General features: G+C 40.1%; 1 protein-coding gene across 1 annotated transcript in view; it reads left to right on the top strand.

Annotated features, from left to right (window-relative positions):
- Nucleotides 1-22,884, top strand: part of lrpprc (leucine-rich pentatricopeptide repeat containing) — a 68,115-nt gene that overhangs the window by 14,224 nt on the left and 31,007 nt on the right. Inside the window, exons 8-22 of the mRNA XM_053679603.1 lie at nt 1,235-1,379; nt 1,940-2,097; nt 3,446-3,551; nt 4,272-4,379; nt 7,838-7,956; nt 9,930-10,023; nt 11,380-11,449; nt 12,146-12,173; nt 12,362-12,419; nt 14,041-14,147; nt 14,320-14,397; nt 14,498-14,554; nt 16,687-16,800; nt 16,905-17,035; nt 17,371-17,456. Of these exons, the coding sequence (XP_053535578.1) occupies nt 1,235-1,379; nt 1,940-2,097; nt 3,446-3,551; nt 4,272-4,379; nt 7,838-7,956; nt 9,930-10,023; nt 11,380-11,449; nt 12,146-12,173; nt 12,362-12,419; nt 14,041-14,147; nt 14,320-14,397; nt 14,498-14,554; nt 16,687-16,800; nt 16,905-17,035; nt 17,371-17,456 (1,459 nt within the window). The remainder of the gene's footprint in view (nt 1-1,234; nt 1,380-1,939; nt 2,098-3,445; nt 3,552-4,271; nt 4,380-7,837; nt 7,957-9,929; nt 10,024-11,379; nt 11,450-12,145; nt 12,174-12,361; nt 12,420-14,040; nt 14,148-14,319; nt 14,398-14,497; nt 14,555-16,686; nt 16,801-16,904; nt 17,036-17,370; nt 17,457-22,884) is intronic.

A 22,884-nucleotide genomic window follows, 5' to 3' on the forward strand; every position in this document is an offset into this window, starting at 1 on the left:
AACATAACATTAACAACGTATCTAACTATACTATATCTACTATAATACTCCACGAGGTGTACAGGGACGCGAGCGGTCTATATCCCCCAATATAATCAGCCGTATAGAACCCGATAGAACCATTTTTTGTACTCTTGTCAATGCACTTTTTTGTTGTAGTCTACAGAGTGTTCCATTCTTTCAGCAGTCAGTTATAGGACTAACATAGGCTATTCAAGGGGGGCTCAAAGATGACCACATCAAAATATTTTTATTTTTACTAATTTATTTATTTAAAGTTATATTGTGCCTTGTTGGTAGCCTATGCCTGCTGGAATGAAAAAAAAAATGTTCAGTGTTAAAAAAAATATTTTGAAATTGTAGTTTTTGTAATTGATTTTTTTTCTTTGAAAAGCAAGACAAAATAGTAAAAAGCACATTTTGACTATTTACTTTATGCAGTGGTGAAAAAATGGCAAAATAAATGAAAAACGCGGAAAAACGTGTTCATATTCGGCCAAGTTTTTCATTATATTCGGCTTCGGCCAAGAATTTTCATTTCGGTGCATACCTAAAAATAAAAAATTAAATTCCACCACCACTGTGGTTTAGTATAAAACTATAATTGTATTAGAGAGCCAAGAGCTCAGTGTGTCCTCCCAGAGTTAAAGGAAATCAGAAATCAACAATATTAATGCTTAGTATTTAACTAAATACTATTATAAATGACTTAAATCAGTTGTAAGTTCCTTTTCAGCTGAGAGCAACACATAACTCACTTTGTAGCATATTTTCAGCTTTGTAGCTTTGGGCGGGACAAGTACAGCCATGGCTCACTCACCTCCATTTAGTTCAGTAATTCAGAGTTTAATATTCAGTACATAATATTAAACATTTCCTTTGGACAAACTTGTTGCTTCGCACTTCAAAAGGATGTCTGTCTCCTTTTTTTTTTTTTTTTTTTCTTTTCTATTTTTTTTTTTATGTAAAAAAGCGTTCACAATTTAATCCGCCTGACGTCGCTTGTGTCTGTGTGATGTCATGTAGTACAGCATGTATGCTCATTGTTCAGTACGAGGGGTCATGTAATGTAATAGCTACTCATGTGCAAATGCTGCAGAATTGAGGCTGCTCTTAAATTGAATTGAATTGCATTGAGAAACAAATCAAGCTAGCAATTTACTATTTATTTATTTATATAAGCGTGGTCCTGCATTCTTGTTATATCGTGTCTGCCGTTTTTCCTGAATCACAGACTCTGAACACGGCGCAGAGCAAAGATGCCAATCTGATGGACCGAGACCTGATGCAGGTGGTGTTCAGTCTGGCTAAAGCTGGCCATCAACAGTACGTGCCTGAAATAGTGGAGTGCATGCGGCATGAGCGAGGCTACGTGCCAGGTACAGTCGTGTTGGCCTGTAATGTTGAACACCTTTCTGACTACTTTGTCATTTTTAAAAAATGTATTATTCAGTCCCTCCAGGATTTTGCGAACGCCTCTCTTTAAAACACACTTTTTTTATTATGTATTTTTTAAAAACGTTTTTAGGTTCATGAATTACACCGATTTTAATTTGGGACCTGAATTTGAATTGAAATGTTGATTTTATTTTATTTTTTTCAGTTATTTTCAGTATTTTTTATATATATATATATATATATATATATATATATATATATATATATATATATATATATATATATATATATATATATATATAATATATTAGAGAGCCCAATGGTCCTTGAAGTTAGAAAAGTAATACAAATGTGTACAAAATCCTGTGCGGATTAATTATTTTTGTTGTGGAGCTTTGAAAATCATTGTAAATAAATAAAAAATCAGAGATATATGACTGATGTATAGATCGTAATAGATATATGATGACAGACTGTCCTGCATTGATATTGTTACTCTTGTTGTGCAGTTTCTAAATTGTGTGTTTGTGTGTGCATGTAGATGCAATGAACCTGTGTTTGAGCCTGACCACACAGGGCCTTGAAGACACTGCATTTACTGTGCTGAAAACCTTCCCTGGTCTACACACAGAGTTACAAGATGGTGAAACTCTAAACATGGGCAACTTCTTCCTCCGTCACTGTGTGAATATGAATAAGGTGAGGACCTCCACATGTTATTAGACATTCTACAGTCAATAGCTTCTGTCAACATGGTTTAAAGTATTAGTCTGCTACTTAAAACACATTATACAGCAGTTATTTCCACCAAAACACACTTTGATGATCCTCAAACCTTTTGGGAGAATGTTCTGTGGACTGATGAGACGAAAGTGGAACTGTTTGGAAGACAGGGGTACCGTTACATCTGGTGTAAACCAACACAGAATTCCACAAAAAGAACATCATACCTACAGTCAAGCATGGTGGTGGAAGTGTGATGGTGTGGGGATGCTTTGCTGCTTCAGGGCCTGGGTGACTTGCAATAACTGAGGGAAAGATGAATTGTGCTCTTTACCAGAAACTCCTAAAGGAGAATATCTGTTCTTCAGTCCGTAATTTGAAACTCGAGTGCAACTGAATTATGCAGCAAGACAATGATCCACAGCATTGGAGTAAGTCCACCTCTGAATGGCTCAGTATAAGCTAAATGAAAGTTTTGGAGTGGCCTAATCAAAGTCCTTACTTGAACCCAATGGAGACGCTGTGGCAGAACTTTAAACGGGCAGTTGATGCTCGAAAACCCTCCAGTGTGGCTGAAATAAAGCATTTCTGCAAAGAAGAGTCAGCCAAAATGCCACCACAGTGCTGTGAAAGACCGATCTCCAGTTAACAGAAGCGTTTGGTTGCAGTTATTGCTGATAAAGGTGGCACAACCAGATTTTAAGTTTAAGGTTGGGCAGTTAGTTTTTCACTTAGGTGATAGGTGTTGCATAATCGATGTATTTTTTTGCTTCATTAAAGAAAACTGTGTTGCGTTTATTCAGGTTGCCTTAGTGTCATATTGTATTTCGTTTGAAGATCTCAAACAAAAAAACCCCAGAATAAATCAGGACGGGGCACAGCTCTGTATGCAAGTTAGCAAGTAGCTAACAAACCATCCTGCTTTCTACATGAAATGACCTGATGACACTTCCAGGATATTCCCGCTTAACTTAAACCAGCCAGAATAAAGTAGCATTGGGGGGGGGGGGGGGGGGGGGGGTCTCCGATCAGAAAAGACCAGCCTCACATTTCTTTTGCCAGCGATTGTAAATGGAAGTTATATCTAGTAGTAAAAGGCTAATCATGAAGCTAATGTAACAGTGACTTTAACGAAACTCCAGTCTGACCAAATTCATAAATGGGTTCATAGTAAGTAACTTCAGAATATAATGATTTAATGTTTTTGGTGTGTCTGCACACACTTGTATGAAAATTTGTAAAGCCTTTATAAAATCTGCTCATTAGAACGTTTCCTGGTTGTATCGGTCAGTGAAAATATTTGATGTGTGTAATTTTGTTACAGTGCCCTGAGAAGTTGGTCAATTTCTGCACACAACTGAAGGCTTCCAACCTGCACTCTTCACCACTGCAGTTCACTCTGTATTGTGCTCTGGAGTCCAAGAACACAGGTGTGTGTGTGTATGTGTATAGAACACAATGCACACTACCGCTTAAAAGTTTAGACACATTTTTGAATAATAATAGTCATCAAAACTCTGGAATAACACAAATTATTATGGGAATTATGTTGTAATTAAAATAAATAAATAATAATTCCGTATTTTAGCATCTTCATTGTAGACGCCCTTTTTGCCTAGAATTTCCAGAAATGTTTTCTTGGCATTTTCTCAATCGATTTCTTGAGGAATTTCCCTGAGATGCTTTTTAAACAGTATTAAAGGAGTTCCCACCTACGCTGCACACTCATTGGCTGCTTTTGGGAATATTTTGCTCCAAGTCATCCGTTTAAAAATAAATAAATAAATAAATAAATAATAATAATAATTATTTTTTTGGTAAATAAAAACGTAGTTTTCTACTGAAAGAAATGAATACGTTGGCACAATGATATTTTTGTCTACGTCACCGATTTCAAACATTTAACCATACACCTTCAGATCAAAAGCTTTTTAAGAGCATGAGAAACATTTCAGTCAAATGTCTCCAAACTTTTGACCGCGTGTGTATGTATTTATATACATAAATATGTGTTTATAACGTATATAAATAAATTTCTGTGTGCACTTTGAGGATGCCTCATATTTAGTTTTCCTGTGCAGACCTAGCCTCATGCTATGTGTCAGAAAAGTTCTAATAATAATAATACTAATAGCTTCTCTCATACGCAGCTATGGCAGTAGAGGTGATGAAGAAGATGAAGGAGGAAGGACTTCCCATAAGGCCTCACTACTTCTGGCCCCTTTTAACCAAGCATCAGAAAGACAGAGACACAGCAGGTAGGTCCTGACTGCTGTTCATCTGAGCAGATTGACACAAGTTTGCTTGCTTAATGTTCGGTGTTAGTTACTGCGTTTCAAAACGACAAACTTCTGAAATAATTGTGAATAATGGTATGTTTTTTTTTTTGTTTGTTTGTTTGTTTTTTTAAAAAAAAAAAACAAGGAAAATCATTACAGTTTGGCTTGGAGCAGCGTAGTTGGAGATTAAAGACTGGTCATAGACAGAATAGAGGATTTTGATGCGGTAGCCTGAGATGATGTCATGGTGTGTGTGTGTGTGTGTGTGTGTCCTGCAGTGTAACCAGTGGCTGTGTGAGCAGTTAAACGCGGGGCAGAGCGTTACCATAGGGTTAGATTCTTTGCTTTTTAAGTTATTTCTATTACTATTTCCATGTGTTCTGTGTAAATCTGTTTCTGAAGTGAAAGGAAGATCGTATTAATGTTAAAGCTAAAACATGGACAATGAGGATTTTTTTTATTGTTATTGTTATTTATTTATTTATTTATTTATTTATTTATTTGCATTTTTTTTTCAAGAATACAGATTATTGGGACATTTAAGGAAAGACAAACTTTGTTTCACACTCATTTGCTGGTTGTAGCCGTGTGTGTGTGTGGGGGGGGGGGTGCTATGGTAAAGCTCATATGATGGAATGCAGAGTGACTGGGTCTCATGTAAATGTGAGCGCTCTGAGGGAATTCACTTTGGATTACGCGCACCGCTGTGCACGGCCATGAAATATTAAGCACCACGTCACTTTACGTCCACAGGTGTCACTAGCGGGCAGGCGCCGAACACCCCCCCCCTTTTCTTGAAAAACGAATGAGAGGGAGAGAGAAGAGAAGGGAAAAGTTTGCATTTTGATGAGGTGTGGATTTAGGCAGGCGGGTTTGCGGAAGCATATGCTAGTGCTATCTCGCCAGCCGCAAGCGAACAGCGCTTGTCACTGTGGATCAGCGGAGGCGGCGCGCCGCCCGTGACACGGTGTGAGAAACATGCACTGGCCTTCCTCTTCACTCTCAGACAGCTTTTAGCTCCGCGTTAGAAACCTGCATCGCCTGTCAGACAGAAGGAAACATGAAACTTCTTCCTCCTTTTGTCATCTGCCTGTTCTGTCTATCTCTGCATCCGCTTATATTCTCTCTCTCGGCCCGTTCCAATCCTGAGCCAGACGAGAAGCAGTCTTGTCCCATCAGCAGTGATTTCAGTTGATGTTTCAGTCAAATAATGAGGATGGGATGCTAGAGCGTCTCAAGGGCGAAGGAAGTGCACGGTCTGCATTACTGAGCCGTCACTTTTACTCCTGTTGTCTTTTAATCTTCAGACCTTTTATAATACGAACGCTGGACATATGCTTGATATTGCTGCGGCTTTTTTCAAGATTTGCGATCATGAAAAAATGCACTCCCGTCGACACACCTGAATCGAAGAGGGCTTTGGCCGAATGCACGTTGTGCCGATGTCACAGGATCTGCGGAAAATCTGCGGTAATTTAAAAAAAAATCCCGAACTCCTCAGATTATTATCGAGTTTACATGATTTAGTGTTAATCTCTGCGATCGCACAATCCTGGAGGGACTGAGTTAAAGGATTAAAGCACTGCTGTAGCAGCTGCTTTAGGTATCGATGACGTAAGGGATGAATACTACTGTCGCCTTATCAGCAGGCAGTTGACGAGCATTGCGTTTAATATGTAAACGCTAGTGGCAGCTAGATTCTGGTCTTTTGCTGGAATATACATTTTGAGCTTTTCCCCTCCACGATTAGTCTATTTATATAATGTTTTACGGTCCTTCTCTCGCAGTAGACGTAGTAATAATAGCAATTATTCTTTATAATAATAAAATATTATGAGCATATAACGAAAACGTATAAAATACGACATAGGGAAACAAACAAGGAAAAAAAAACCAACTCGAATTTTCAAAGCAAATAGAACAGGAAATGATGGAAGGAAGTGGACGTAGGGATTTACCGAGAGCTGGCAGTATGGTCATGTAGTGTGAATAGGAGGGTCTTAAGTTTAGATTTATACGATAAGTTTTGAGGCAAGGGCTTCCAGAGATTGCGAGCAGCAGCGCTAAAAGAATGGTCACCCGTAGAAGACACGGATGCGTGAGAGAGTAGATCAGTATCCGAGGAATGGAGAGAGAGCAAGACGGTAGGCAGGGATGGAGTTCAGAGAGAGAGACCGGAGCAAGACGTTAAAATGAGAAGTTTAAGCTGAACTGTGTTGATCAGTGCATTTTAGGGTTACTCTGTCGACAGGGATGTTTTACTTCCCTGCTCTGCTTTTGAGTCAGCCCTGCTGTATGTATTTAACGGCTACGTTTTATATTTAGAGGCTGAGCTCTGCTCTTTGCGTATTCTCCAGTGGAGGAGCCTCTTTACTATCTTGGTCACATCCTCCATTTGCAGCTTGGTCATGAAACCTGTCGAACAGAAATCTGAGTCATCTGAGAATTTGCTGAACTCCTAATGCTGTAAAAAGCCCACTTGTACACACTCCTGAGATCCAAAGGGAGAAAAAAAAAAAAAAAAAAAGAAGAAAAAAATCTGCTGATTCGGGCAGCTTGGCTATACTGCTGCTTTTCTCCTTTTTTCCCTTTCTCAGCCCCATTCACATGTTCCTGTTCGCTTGGTGGTCTTTGAGCCACATTTATGGATGAGAAATGGGGTTCTGGATTATTAATAAGGAAAGCAGGTGCGCTCCTTTCATAAAACAGGAGTGAATTGATGGCAGGCTCTCAGGTTCCATTGAGGAAGAAGTGTCTGATCGTCTGTTGGCTTTTTCGTGAAAGTGGAGAAGCATCTCGCGAGCTCTGGAGGAGCATGAATGGCTGGAGTCAGATGGAGGGATGGATATCCCGGTTCATTTCTGTTTACCAGATGTGAGGTTTAATGGCAGATAAAAGCACCTCTCATATTTTATTCAGCTGTGTGGCGAGAGAGAGAAAGTGCGAGGACGAGCCAGGTGAATGCATTTCCCCCGAGTGTTAGGATACAGAGCACTGAAGTCCAGGTTGCAAAATGTAAACAGCAGGAATTGCTAGTTCATGTGCTTCATGCACTTATAACCTCTCTCATGGATATATCTGGATCCTCGCTTATCACCCACACAGACACACTCATGCGTAGTTTGCACTCTTCCATATGTATGAGGCCCTGCTTGAGCCTGGAGCACAAGGCACTGCTGGAGATCTTGGTGAAGGAATGCTGAAAGCAGAATGCTGCCTGATTAATTGTGTGTGTCAGCTTGTACATGTCTGAGTACATGGTAGCACTCCTCATGTAGCGTGATGGACCGGGCTTGAACTCTAAGCACTGTTTCTTAGTAAGAAGTTGAACTTGTTCTTTGATGTGCAAGTCGATCAAAATGCATTTCATGGCATAAATACTGTTCTTGCAGCTCCTCTGAGTCTGATGGCTATCGCATTGGTCTTGTTTCGTTCAGGGACTCTGGAGGTGCTGAAGGCCATGCAAGATCTGAACGTTCACCTTGACGTTGACACTTACTCCACCTACGTGCTGCCTACTTTCTCCTCAGTGGACAGCGCCCGTGTTGCTCTTCAGGTAATGGCTTATGTGTACACGTCTGGGTTAGGCATGTAACCGGATATGAATACATTATGCGGAATGCAAAAGATAATGTGTTATAAATGGATACGTACTATACACTTATGGGTTGTTGTGGGGTTTTTTGTTTTGTTTTTTGGTTAAGAAACCTTGCCAGAAAGGTTCACAAGGCATCTGGTGGAGACTAGAGCTATGCATTTGGACTGGAATCCCATGGGACACAACAAAACAGTCACAGGAGTGTGCGATTATTATTATTATTATTATTATTATTATTATTATTATTATATATTTTTTTATTTTGGCACAAACAAGTAACCAGTTATTTATATTTATTTATATATATATATATATATATATATATATATATATATATATATATATATATATATATATATATATATATATATAAAAAATTAGGCTACTCATTTTTGTATTTTTGGGACATAGAATGAACTACGTTTTGTTTGAAACGATCATTGACTGGTAGAGACAAAAATGCCTGTGTTAGTCGAATTTAAAAAAAAATATATATAAGGGGTGGAAGTAATGGGTTTTAGCTGAGGTTGAGGAACTGTCAGTCACAATTCAGAGACCATGCTGACTGCTGCCATTTCTCTGGGAGCATAGTGGTTGGGTTCATATTTAATTCAACCAAGATCAAAAAACAAACCTTTTCAGTTTAGGCCATGCCCACTTTGGGATTAAATCTAATATGTATTTGGTGTGTGTGTGTGTGTATGCATATGTAGAAGGTATGGAAATTTTAGCCATTTTTGCCGTAATTCTAACTAATGATCCTGTTAATTTAATTACAGTATTGTTTACGACTATAATCTAGTCAATATAATTACATACCAGGTGAGGCTGGGGACAATTAGCAAGTTGTCCCATGACAGAAATACTTCCTTCCCAAGCAAGAAGTAGCTCCATGTATTAGCTGTGTATAGATGACTTTTTACTTGATCTGCGATAGAATATCACATGCCTGTTTTTGTGACCTCTTTAATGGGTTCTATCTCATCCCAGTCCTTAATGGGCATATACACATGTGGTTAGTATTGTTATTGTGTATTAAGGCTGGGCAATATGACAGCATAGTACCTAATAATAGTTTGGTTTTTATTTATTTTTTTGTCACAGGACACTGCGAAACTGTCTGAGTGTTGTAGGTGTTGTACTTTTATTATGGTGTAAATACTTTATCAACTCAGTTGTTGCACAAGTAGCTGATAAGATGCTGAAATGTCTTTTGTACCTGTCTCATGATTATTCTGATGGAAAAATATTGAAACGATAGCTTTTTGTAGGAAAGCTGAAACTCGGATCCGTCGTCTCATACTCTCCTTATGATCTCGAACCCAAGTGTCTTCATCGTATAGAAAAAAATGAATAAAACGGAATAATGTATTCTGACTCATCACCCACAATACTGTGCATGTGCAGTCCTGGGAAATAGAAAGTACACCCTAATTCACTTGTATGTTTTTAATAATCAGGGCCTGAATAACAATTGTGTGGCCCCTCACCAACTTCTATAAACGAACAAATAAGATCGGGTGACAACAGATTTAAAAAAAAAAATTAATAAATTCCCGAAAAAGTAAACCAATATTCAGAAACCAGGTGGTGAAAAAATAAGTACACCCTATAATTCTGTAACATATATAGAACGACCTTTAGTAACAATAACCTGAAGGAAATGTTTCATTTCACATCATTTCAGAGAAATTTTCACTTGCAGTTGTTGTGTATGTGTGGTTTATTTATTTATTTATTTATTTATTTATTTATTTATTTATTTATTTATTTATAAAGTTATTTGTTTACAAAAGTTGGCAAAAAATCACAATTTTTATTTAGGCCCTCATAAATAAAAACATAGTATTCAAGGAGGGTGTACTTTCTTTCTCCCGTGGCTGTATGTAAGAAAGAGAATGCGTTCCCATATGTGGCTGTATTTGCTGCAGGACGCCGGCTGTGCGGTCGACACTGACGACTTCGTTGCAGCAGAAGTGCGAACAGTGGCAGCGAGTGGAAGACTTGCAGAACTCTACTCTCTGTGTGAGTATTAAAGTACTCAGGACTTCCTGCCTCTCTCTCTCTCTCTCGCTTTACATAGACACGTTAATGTCCGAGGTCAGTTCGAGGTCTGCGGCTTGACCGAGATGACAGTCTTGCTGCACCCCATGAGCGCAGCATGTCCCCCCACACACACGCCAGGATCTAGCTGACATTTTGCCTGCAGGATAATTGCCCTCATGAGTATGACACACACACAGGGTTTGAGACCCTCATCAAGCCTTTTAAATGATTAGTAAATGGCTGCTGCCAGAATCTAGGGAACAACGAGCCTTAATCTGGATGAGAACGAATGCTGTTAAATTATTTATGTTCTTTTCTCTCATCACCGATTGGAACTCTTGGTTTCTTTCTACTCATCTCTATATTTGTTGCACAGAGATATTTATGACATTATAGGGAATTACTGTATGTACAGCATAGATGTCTGATCATGTGACTGCATACACTGTACTCATCCTGTGCTCAGGCCTCACGGAGTTAAAGGTTTATTAACTTCGACTACGTCTGTGTTTATTCAGATAAACTTGAAAACTCTGTTTTGGCCTTCCGCCCACACCGAGACAGTGAAAACCGAGCTTTTCAAAAGCGCTCTCCCAAGCGGACACGTTTTGCAAATGTGTGGACTGAGAAAAGCGCAGCTATTCAAAAATGTGTTTGTAGTCATGTAACAGTCATGTGACCCATTGAACTCGAAACAAACAAGCCGGTGGACGATGTTGTAGTGCAGTTGTTGTGCCTGCTATCCAGTTTGATAGCACTGTTAAAGTTTAATGTCACTTTGTACAACCTTCAGTTCGCATTTCTAAATAAACTGCCTACACGCGTGCGCAGCGTAGGGATGTAAGCGTTTTTCAGACGTTTCAGTGTGGACGGGCGATTTTTGGAAAACGGTTTTTTGAAAAACCTTTTTGAAACGAAAAATGCAGTATTCCGATCCATCCGGATTAATGTAGACGTAGCTTAAACGGTTTATTAATGACGGGGTCATGCGATGCTGATGTGAGGCCATTGAGTTGATGAACTTTTTTCCAACATCACATCCTGCAGTGTTTTATGTTTCTTCTTATACCACCATTACCTTTTTATCCGCTGATAGTTACGTTTAATGTCGTGGAACATCTGTGAAAGGAGTTAGTTCCTGTTATCACTTAAAATATAGCCGCTCCAAACACCAGCGTCTGGTGTTTTTTTTTTGCTCAAAAATGTAGCTTGACACGTTACTGAGAAACTGCGAAGACTTCTGTCCTGAAGATTTTCTCTTATCTGGAAACGCCGTGTGCTGGTTTAGAAGCTCATGGACACTTCTTGACTGGTTTCTCTTTCCTGTCTTTGCAGTGTCTTCACCCTCGTTTCCAGCTGTTTCCCTTAGCTCTTTCAGAGGAAGCCTGATCAGTGGCTTTAGGGGGTAAGTGCAAGAGCGTGTGCATTTGTGTTTCAGCCCAAGGCCACACACCCACTAACACTTCATTCACTTCATGCATATGGATGATACCCCTGGTCATGCTGTAATGTCTCAAACGCCTAAATGCAGTACGTGAAGAAACATAGTCACACAACCACAACGTGGATGTAAGCACACAAATATCCATCGCTTTGCTAGAATGTATCTCTCTAGATCAACATATCGATTATCCTTCTTAAGAAATTATAGGCAGCCATATTTGTGCCGCTGAACAAATTAAAGCATAATCAGCACTGTTTTTTTCCCCCCTAAATTACATAAATAGTAGTTGACACAGTGGAACTTGTTGCCCTGTGTTTATCTGTGAGAATAAAGATTGTGCCGTGTGAGTGTGTGCGCGAGTTTGAGAGTTAGTGTGCGTGTGCGTGTACGTGTGCAGGCCAAAGAACATGAATAAGAATAAACGATCTTTGCTATTAGGTTCAGGTTGTAGTAGACTATGGCGTTTTTGTATGTTTTTCATGGAAAACTACTATTCATCCTTTATTTAAAAGAATATCATTTATTTGAAATGTATACTAATAATCATCTTACATCTGCACTTTGAGCGTGTTTTGTTTCTATGCACTCATGCAGCTGTGTACAGTATACATTGTTCCGTTATTACCAACATTTGTGATCCTCTGCTGCCCCCTGCAGGTCAAAAGATGTGGAGAGCATGGCCAAGGTATGCGTTCATTTAATCTCATCTCATTCTTTCTGTTTCTCTGCAGTTATTCACCAGTTGTTGTTTTGTGTTTTTCTGATCTAGCATACAGCTGATTAACACTACTTTTCCACCTCTGCTTTGAGGTTTGATGTGTGAGCAGGGTTTTATTAGAAATAAGTGACTTGAACGATGATTTCTTGTTTCAGATCACAGAGCTGCTTTATAAAGATAGCCGCTTTGCTCAGGCTGACGCAGACCGAGCAGGTATACTATTGCTGTTTCTAACGCGTGCACACACACACATCTGTCTTATGTCTGTCAAAATAAACATTACTATTCAAATGGTATTTGAAAGTTCATGATATTTGCATATTGGAATGTTCAGCTTTTAGACGCCCAACATTAATCTGCTGCAGCGCACATTTCCTAAATGTTTTGGTCAAATCCACTTTGACTATCGGTTCTTAGGCAATTTTCCTAAGGTGGCGCACATTAAATTTTTTTGCAGTAGAATTTCAATTCACCTCTACTTGGTGGCTGTGATCTATAAGGCATTAGGTTGTTTCTTTAAATATTGAGCTTATTTACTAAATATAAAGCATATATTCAGCTTAACTGTCAACAAGCTCTAAAAATTATTCTGGACAAATGTTCTGAATCACAGGTAACATAAGATCAAGGAAAAGGAAAACATGTTAATGTTTTCCTAACAAGAGTACAGTTTCTGTGGCTAAATAAAAACAAATCCGAAGCATTACCGTATATGATGGTTTACGCAGTCTGCTCATTTTTCTGTGGTTTGTGATCAGAACACATGCTGCTGTGCCATTGCTAATATGCATTTTGTCAATGACTGTAAAGAATTACTCATTAATATTTCTAAATTAATGAATGAAATTGAATTGATAAACAAGTGCTTTTGTCTGTAGAAACAGACTCTTTGATTGAGCGTAATGTCAGTGTGTGTGTGTGTGTGCACGATGGAGAAGAGGTCTGTATCTCGAGGCTCATTTATGGATTCTGACAGCCTCACTTTGTGTTAGGTGTGTGCGCTTGATGCAGTCCGAACTCTCTCTGTGTGTGTGTGTGTGTGTGTGTGTGTGTGTGTGTGTGTGTGTGTGTGTGTGAGTGTGAAAAGGCTGTCAGGCTGCTGAGTAAACTGTGTGTGTGTCTGGACAGGCCTCAGCACTGGTGTGTGAGCAGGTGGGAGAGATGGAGATGGTCTCTCTGTCTCATCTCATTGTGCTGCGGTGTGTGTGTGTGTGTGTGTGGGGGGGGGGGGGGGGGGCTGTCAGCTGCCCAACAAACATTATCACACACTTCAGTTGAGACTGTAGCGAAGCTGCCTCTGTCAGCAATACACATTAATACACACACTAGCCTTTGCTGCTATATTAATTCAGCTTTACATTTGTGTCCACCATAAACCTGCCTGTATTTAGAACGGGGCTGAGCGATATGACAAGAATATCATATCACGATACTCGACGGTTCTACGATACACAGTATATAAATTAGCTAACAAACTGTCTGCAAAACAGTTGTAAAATAAACAAGAAACCATTAAACTTAGTTTGACGATGCTTTTCTTTAATGCCTACAAAGACAGAGATTACGTTAATAAATAAATAAATAAATAGCTCTCTCTCAAAAAAAGTCAAATCAACGCCATCCATTCGGTACTGTTTAATTTGTAATTATAAAAAATGGTTTAAAAAAAAAAATACGTCCCCATACCAGCGATATCAGAAAAGTGTATCGTGTAATCATTTATCACGATATCGATATTATATTGATATATCGCCCAGCCCTAATTTAGAATGTAAAGGTGTGGATGAAATGTCGAAGGAAACCCCTTTTAATAATCTTTTCCGTCCCATCTCAGAAACCACGGCCTACTTCCTCTTTAACCTGTTTGATGGAATGACGGAGACTGAGGTGCAGGCCAAAGAGGAGGTGTTGAGAGAATATCTCAATCAGCTCAGCAAAATGGTGTGTTTTCTATTCGTCACTAATGGTGGCCCTGCTCTTATTCTAAACGGTGTTGGCCACATAATTACCACCTTAAGCGCCACCTCGTTTTTTTTTTTGTTTGTTTTTTATCTCGACGTATCGACCGTGGTAAATGAAAGTGTTCAGTGTTGCCTGCATCTTGTGTTTGCAGAACATCATCATTCATGTGAACATCTACAGAGGAATCAGGAACATCCTCAACTCGTACCACGTGCCAGAGCTAATTAAGGTACGGCTTACTAGGCAGAACTGGGATCAATTTAGTAAGCGCTTCCTTAAAATCATTAGCAACTAGTAGCGAATGTGTAAACGTTGATCTCTTTCTGCAGGACGTTCTTGCTATCGTGGACAAACAAACAAGGGAAGACGATGGCACTGAGTCGAAGGTAAACTTGTATGCTGGCCAGGTTTATCTGTTTTTCGAAGCTGAAATGCCTGATATTAAGTGTGCATGAGTAAATGCCTAAGGCAGGGGCATGGCAGGAAGTGATGGGGCAAAATTAGCTACTTTTTAATGACATTGAATAAAATATTTATTATTACGATTATTAATTATCATACTAGATATAAAAACTAAATATGTGCTACAACAAACACTGCAGACTAATAATATATGTTGTTTTTAGTGCTATATCTAGCAAGGGTCTGATTATAATACAATAACATGGTACAAACACACCTTTTAATGAGTGTAGAAGTGTAGGTTGTTTGAGCCCGCACGCTTCATTTCGCATTTTACTAAAAATAAAATAAATAAATGAATAAAAGTAAAAGAAGGGGCCATAACGTTTGAACCGTTTGCCACTGTCTCAACTGTCTTCTAAGATTGGAATCCTTGGGCCAAGACGAACAAAATTGATACCTCCGCCGTCATTTCCGCCGTGAAAAATGTTCTGGCATGTTGAATTTTTTTCTTCAAAACCTACTTTTGCAAACTAGTCCAATTGGTTTGTCCAATTGGAAGCGAACCAGGGCAGAAAGATGATCTGGAGTCTCTTTATTAATACTTATCAAAAAAGAAGAGGGGCATGGCCCTCTTTTTACTTAAATGGCTATAACTCTTGAACAGAATGAGAGATTACTCAGTATAGAATTACTGAGCGTGACCAGTTGGTGCCCCTATAATAGAAAAAAAAAAAAAAGGCTCTATCTACTGACGTGAATATTTGCATGCAGTGTCTTTGTCCAAGGTCTGGTCTATATTTATGAGGACAGCCATGTATCTCAAACATGGACCCCATCGGCCAATTAAATTTCAACAGCTTTTAGACCAGGTTAACAAAAGGCCTATCGGATCATGCACACAAATGGTTTTATATACCGCAGTGTTCCACATAAACACAACCGTTTGATAGAACTGCTGATTCTGAACGAGTTTTCCTCAGCAGCTATTGGCGTCAGTCAAGTTGTTCATTAAATATTTGAGATTACTTTAAAAAATTGCTTTTGCGAACTAGTCCTAGGTTTTTCACCCAGCCGAAATATAACCAGTGTACGAATTTGGATTGGACTCTTTAGATCAATGATAGATCAACGATTCATCTCCATGATGGTAGGCAAAAACGTTTGAAGAGGGCTTTGCCACTTTTATTGCAATGGCTATCAATCTTGAATGGAATACGAGTTCACAAAGCTAGATAGCACTCATTCTCAAATACGTTTTAAAACTCGAGGACATGTTCACGTTCAGCAATAGGCTGTCTGTCACTGTAGTAACTGTCTGTTTCACGAAACATTTTGTCCAGCAAGCCGTACTTACTTTATTTGAATGTCATTTGAGGAGTGTAATCAGTTGAGAATACAGAATCTGTGCATATGTCGTTTTAAATATTGAAACGAAAGCGATACTGATTCAACACGATTATTAAGTGCCAGTGAGCTCCAAAGTGTGGTTAACCCTTCATCGCTCATAGGAGAACCCCTCTGGGAGAAATGCACACCCCCCCCCCCCCCCCCCCCCCCCTCTGGTTTTTCAACCGAGTCAGACCTGTCTGATATTGCCTGAAGTGCTGGTTCACTGCATTCAGGTCACTTTGGTTGGAGCAAGATGGTGGTGTACCTTCCTCTCTTAATAATTAACAAAAAAAAAATGTACAGCTTCATTTTCTAGAAGTAAAGAACACGCAACAGATGTTTAGTTTTTTTTAAATCACTTTATGACTCTAATGTAAACGGTTGCGTATTCTGTAATAATTGTACGGTGCTGTTGAATTTTGTGCAGGCAATTAGCTAGCATATAAGCTACCAAACGCTAATAACTGAAATCAGCTTCTGAGACGAGTAATCATTCGGTTTAAAATTTCAAGTTTACCATCAACTACAGACGTTGTATCCATCGATTCCACCATGTTTTCTTACTGACATGCCCCCAACTAGGAAACTCTGATCTCAACGAAAATCCAGAGTTTCCCCCACTCTTAATTAGGATCTTTCCAAAGTGACTTTTGATGATGATTATTGGTTTGGGATTCGATAGAAGTATAAATGAGTCTTAATGATTTTTCTCTTTGGCTCTCAGGTTTTTGAAGGGAAACTAGCCATTCAGGAAAGAAGGCTGGAGGACTTGAAATCCAAGGGGAAGCCGGTTGGAAATGTGTTGAGGCAGGTCATCGCTGCCGTGTGTGCTGAGGAGGTGAGGGTGATCATGTTCACTTGTGATGTCTTGGTGTCTCATTTCTCTTTCTAGCTTTGTGTCTGAGTCTGTTGGGTAAAATGTGCTCGTTTTTGTATCTTCAGAACCTGGCCCATGCTCTGGAGCTGAAAGCTCAGTATGAGAATGAAATGACTGCCAGTTGCTACGCCCTGCTCATCAACCTGTGCTGTCGTCACGACAACCCGGATGAAGCACTGAACTTGAAGAGAGAGCTGTGAGTGCACACGAGGCGCACTTAAATGATCGTTTTGTTACTTAATCTTCAAGGCAATGAATCTAATCTTTTAGCTTATTTTAACAAGCTGAGAATAAACAAGGTAGATGTTTCATAAAATTTCCAGGGGTGTTTCAGAACCTAATCAACGCTTGTGTTATGAGTTTGGCTTTATGGATTTATACCAAATTAAACTGTAAAACACAAACGTACCTTTCTCCGTTTCACATGCCTTTTATTTACCCAGGAAAATTGTGTGTTTGCGTGTTTGTTCTCTATCTATCTATCTGTCAAAAATGTATGTATATTATATTTGTGCTTTCACTTCTGTCTAGAGCCCGCAAGGACTCCGAGGTCACGCTGGATGCCAACAAATACATGAGCTTGGTCAGGGTGCTATCCAAACATGGCAGGGTTGAAGGTTAGTCCTTGGTATACAATTTACTTGTTCTACAGTCTGCTTCATCATTATGGGAGAAAATGGTTTTTGGAAAGAGGCCTGTGTTTAGTCTCTCTCTCACACACACACACGAAAATATGAGAGAATTCTAACCTTTAATTAAAGAAAATTATTCACTAGAAAAAAATCCCTGATTAAACCATTTTTTCACAGTTATTAGCACTCATAGAAATTCTTCTGGGGGGAAAAAAAAGTAACTAACTTTTTTTGGGAGGCCCACCATCACCGCTCCCTCATTGGAGGACTATTATGACTTTATTACTAGTTGCAGTGCTGTGGAAAGTACTCACCCATGTGGAAAACTAATTGCCCCGTTAAACTTCAAATTTGGTTGTGCCACCTTCAGCAGCAATAACTTCAACCATACACTTCAGATAACTGGAGATCAGTCTTTCACATAATTCTAGGACTAGGACTTACTCCTATGATGTGGATCATCGTCTTGCTGCATAATCCAGTTGCGGTTGAGTTTCAACTTACGGACTGTAGACCGGACATTCTCTGTTAGGATTTTCTGGCAGAGAGCAGAATTCATCTTTCCCTCAGTTATCGCAAGTTGCCCAGGTCCTGAAGCAGCAAATCATCCCCACACTATCACACTTCCACCACCATGCTTGACCGTAGGTATGATGTTCTTTTTGTGGAATTCTGCGTTTGGTTTACGCCAGATGTAACGGGACTCCTGTCTTCCAAATAGTTCCACTTTCAACTCGTCAGTCCACAGAACATTCTCCCAAAAGGTTTGAGGATCATCAAGGTGTGTTTTGGCAAAATTCAGACGAGTCTTAATGTTCTTCTGGGTTAGCAGTGGTTTTCACCTAGCCACTCTTCCATGGATGCCATTTTTACCCAGTGTCTTTCTGATAGTGGAGTCATGAACAGTGATCTTTATTGATGCAAGAGAGGCCTGTAGTAACTTTGTTGTTGTCCTTGGCTCTTTTGTGACTTCCTGGATGAGTCGTTGCTGTACTCTTAGAGGAATATCGGATGGTCGGCCACTTCTGGGAAGGTTCATTACTGTCCTGAGTTTTTTCCATTTGGAGATAATGGCTCTCACTGTGGTTCTTTTGGAGTTACAGAGCCTTTGAAATAGCTTTGTAACCCTTCCCAGACTGATGTATTTCAATCACCTCTTCCTCATCATTTCTGGAATTTCTTTCAATTTTGTCATAGTGGGTTACTGGGTAAGACCTTTTTACCAACCTCATTGTTATACACGGGAAAAGAATCTTATCCCTACTGTTAAGTGTGGTGGAGGTGGGGCAGTTTTTCCTCCAAAGGCCATGGGAACGTTGGAGATTTTAAAAGAAATCTGTGTTCCTCTACCAAGAAGTTACAACTGGGTCGTGGTTGGCTCTTCAAGCAGGACAGTGATCCAAACATACTTTGAAATCTGCACAAAAATGGTTCAATGACCATTAATCAAGCTTTTGGCATGACCATCTCACTCCGCTGACCTTAACCCTATTGAAAACATGGAGTGAGCTAAACAGGAAAGTTCACAAGAGATGACCTTTTGGAGTGTCAACTTACTTAATGTAGCAAAGCCGTGTTGAAGCTAGGCAATCCTTTACATTGCTTATCCTGGACTTTATACAGCCTGTACGCTAACGCATGAACATAGCGTGGACCGCCCCCCGCTAAGCAGTTTTCTCCATTCGTTCTCATTACGGCAGACGCCCTTATCCAGAGCGACTTACATTGATCTCATTTAAACAACCGAGGAGTTGAGGGTTAAAGTCCTTCTTTAAAGCATCGTTTCCAAGTCATTTGCGTCCAGCAGATATTCCGTCACACAAAGAACTCCTCCAAATTGAGATCATCTTAGGATAAAGTAAACTTTCTTAAGGTTGGAGGATTTGTCAGATCTGTCTCTGAAATCATTTATACCCTTGAGCTTTGTGAGAACTTTTTTTTTTTTTTTTTTTAATTCATTGAAGTACTTTGATATGGCAGATATTGCATGACATTTTACATTGTGTGAAATGTTTTAATTGAGCTGCTTAGTTAATTGCTTTATTGGCTAAATTTAGTCTCAACCTGTATGCTTTTATTGCGATCGCTTGTGAAGCCTCAGGCATCCATCTCTCTGGACGTCCATGTTAATCAGCCATTATCTGAATTCTATGGTGGATTTCTTCATGCCGGTATACGACACAATTACAATAAAAGTGTTTCCTCTTTGCTTTTGTGCGCGCAGTGATGGTGAAAATATATCCTCGCACTTCCTTTTCACCATGTGTGTCACTCTTGGCCCCCCTTACAGACTCCTCCTGTCATAGAGCGGAGGAAAATTACAGGACTGGCGCCACTTTAACGGAATTACGGAAATCCGTCCTGATACTAATGGCATATCGTGGTGGTGGTGAGGGGGGTGGGTGAGGAATTGAGCATTACACACACATACACTCGCAAATTTACATGTGAATTCAGGCGAAGGCGTGTAATGAGGGACGTGTGTGTGTGTGTGTGTGCGCGCATTGGCGAGTGTGTGCGTTCATGTCTGTCAGCATGAACAAGTGGCCATTAGCCCGACGGTGTACAACGGAAGCTTGTCTCCCACATTAACACACCTCAGTGCTCCGGTACAGCAACCAGCCCTGCTTGAAGATCATGACTCATTGCACCAGTGCACAGCGGATGCCGTGTCTTTTAACAGCTCTGTTTTTCCTACCTTTCTCCATCTGACACCCCCTTCATCTCCCCATTCTTCACTTGTTCTAAACTTGCTCTACATTTTGATTTAGGCTTCAAATTGAGTCTTTTTGGATAAAGGTCTTGGACTGAGAGTGGGATTCATTTTCCCCACTGGAGAAGGATGAGCTTTCTCCTCATTGAGCTTTGCTTCTGCTTACTGTGATCTATTCAATTCAATTCAATTCAATTTTATTTGTATAGCGCTTTTTACAACAGACATTGTCTCAAAGCAGCTTTACAGAAATATCAACATGGTATACAGATATTAAAGGGGCGAATTTATCCCAACTGAGCAAGCCACTGAGTGGCGACGGTGGCAAGGAAAAACTCCCTAAGATGTTTTAAGAGGAAGAAACCTTGAGAGGAACCCGACTCAGAAGGAAACCCATCCTCATCTGGGTAACAACAGTTAGTGTGAAAAAGTTGATTATGGATTTATATGAAGTCTGTATGGCGTTAGGAGCAGCCGTAGTCCCAGCAGTCTGGAATTAAAGAAGATTTGAGCTCCATCCAGAGGCAGAAAGGATCTGGATCTCTAGTATCTCCATAAATTCGTCTAGACTCTCCAGGAGGTCAGATGAGGTCAGGGTGATGGGATTATAGTAGGACCTTTTGTATGTTGTCGCATGCCTATGCATCTGGCAGTTCAGATGCCTTGAATATCTGGTAATCTGAATTACCGGATATGCTTCCAATTCGGTCCACAACGACTGAGTCATCTTGCTGCAATCCTTTCTCTCTCTCTCTTTTTTTTTTTTTTTCTTTCTCCTCTCTTCCCCAGTAGCGTGCATTATATAAAATCAATAGAGATCCATTCAGATCACTCTGTATGAAAATCACTGAGCAAACGTTGTTTCAATTTTTACATTTTTTTTTTCTCAAATATTGTTGGTAGGGTAGTGATGATCTTGGATAACCGAGGTGGAAAAAAGCATGCGCTGTCTGATCACTGTCCTACGATCTTATGTCACAGTTTTCTTGAGCTTTTGTTCTAATTACGTCTGAACAACTGTCGATTTGACTCTACTGGACATTTAGTCATTAGTTTTCTTGATAAAAACGTTGCACGTTGTTATGCCTTTACGTACACACGTGTGGTGTGGATTGAGTCGCTGCATACTGCTCCTGTGTTGCTTCCACGACCCGTCCGGTACGAGTTCAGGATTAGAGTGAAGGACTGATGGGATTTCACTGAATAGAGTGTTGAGCCACTTTAAACCTTTATTTTTCTTGAATTTATATCCAGGTGTTAATTGACCCTACATAACCGCTCAGGATCAGACCGACCGACTGCTGGGATCCTGATACAACACCCCTTTCTCTTCAGAGATCCAGAGTGGCCTTGAGTGAGCGGAATGTAATCTTACTAAAGCACCATCTTAATCACAGCATGACCCCTCCTGTTACCACTGTCTCCTGCCACTGGTGCCGTTTCCTTACCCCAACCGAATCTTCTTTTGCCCCATCAATTTCCCCTCGACAGCTGAGAGAATGAGGGCAGGGATTTGCATAACAACAGGACAAAAATTAGGGGGAGATGAAGAGACGCACAAGAATTTGCTCGTGTGTGTTGGGAGCTCGGGACAGCGATGTTCTGTTGAGCTGTCCAATTTAAATACAGCCTGCAATCCAGGCAAACCTGTTATGAGGGGGGAAAAAGATTGTGAGAGTGTAGATTATGCAAAACTCGGTCGAAACTCACTTGCCTGTAGCACTTCAGCTTCAATTCTTCCAATAACTGGAGGCGTTTCATAAGACCCTTTTCACATGTCATGGATTTTACCCTTTTTTTTTTTTTTTTTTTTTTCTTCTTTTTCTCCTAGTGCTTTCAAAATATCCTCCTGAACAGAGAAATTGAGCATCGTCTGGCTGGTGAATGCGAGAAAACATCCAAGTTTTATAGGGCTTGTATAGGATAGGATGGCACATCTGTTGATGCCTCCTTTCATGTGCCCTCGCTGCTCAAATCTGATGGCAGCACATGTCCGTTATCAAGCAGCTACAGAAACCGAAAGGCAAACTGTGAATTTCCTTCATCATCATTGTGACAGGATGTGTAAGGTAAAAAAAAAAAAAACACTGGAGAGTAGGAATTTTGCAGACCGTGTACTTTCAAAGCAGCATGACAGGCTAGAACATAAATGGAGCTCTGGGGAAAGGTACTTACTAAAGGAACGGATGGCGTACTATCTCTCTTCTCTGCAATCCAGCTTTGGACGATTAGTATCGTCTGTGCAAACAGGCCCTATCGGTATCAACCCATTAGCAAGCCTCTAAACAGTGCGTAAACACATCTTAATTATCTGGCTTGGTGACAAAGCAGATGTTGAGGTGGAAAGAGAGGTTTGTGGAGCTGGTGAGCGGCAGACCCTTGCCCTCTGCCAGATGGGAGCATCTCCCACTTAAAAAAAAGCCTCCATTACGCCGTGTGATCAGCAGCGGGCCTGTGACCGCAGCCCACCAGGTTCACGCCGGGCACTCGCCGCACACCTATAATTTACCGGGATGCTTTCACAGGGAGACGCGAAAAAAAGCAAGCCACCATTGTGGGGGCCTGGTAATTGGAGTCTCGTTTAGAAATGCAAGTAGCAATTAGCGGCGTATTGGCATTATACGCCAGCATTTGCATTCCCGCTGGGTGTAAAATGTTGTTTTAATAGCGGTTTGTTTTCCCCACACGAAATTATCTAAG

The sequence above is a fragment of the Ictalurus punctatus genome, chromosome 3 (genome assembly GCF_001660625.3).
Source record: "Ictalurus punctatus breed USDA103 chromosome 3, Coco_2.0, whole genome shotgun sequence".
Taxonomy (NCBI): Eukaryota; Metazoa; Chordata; class Actinopteri; order Siluriformes; family Ictaluridae; genus Ictalurus; species Ictalurus punctatus.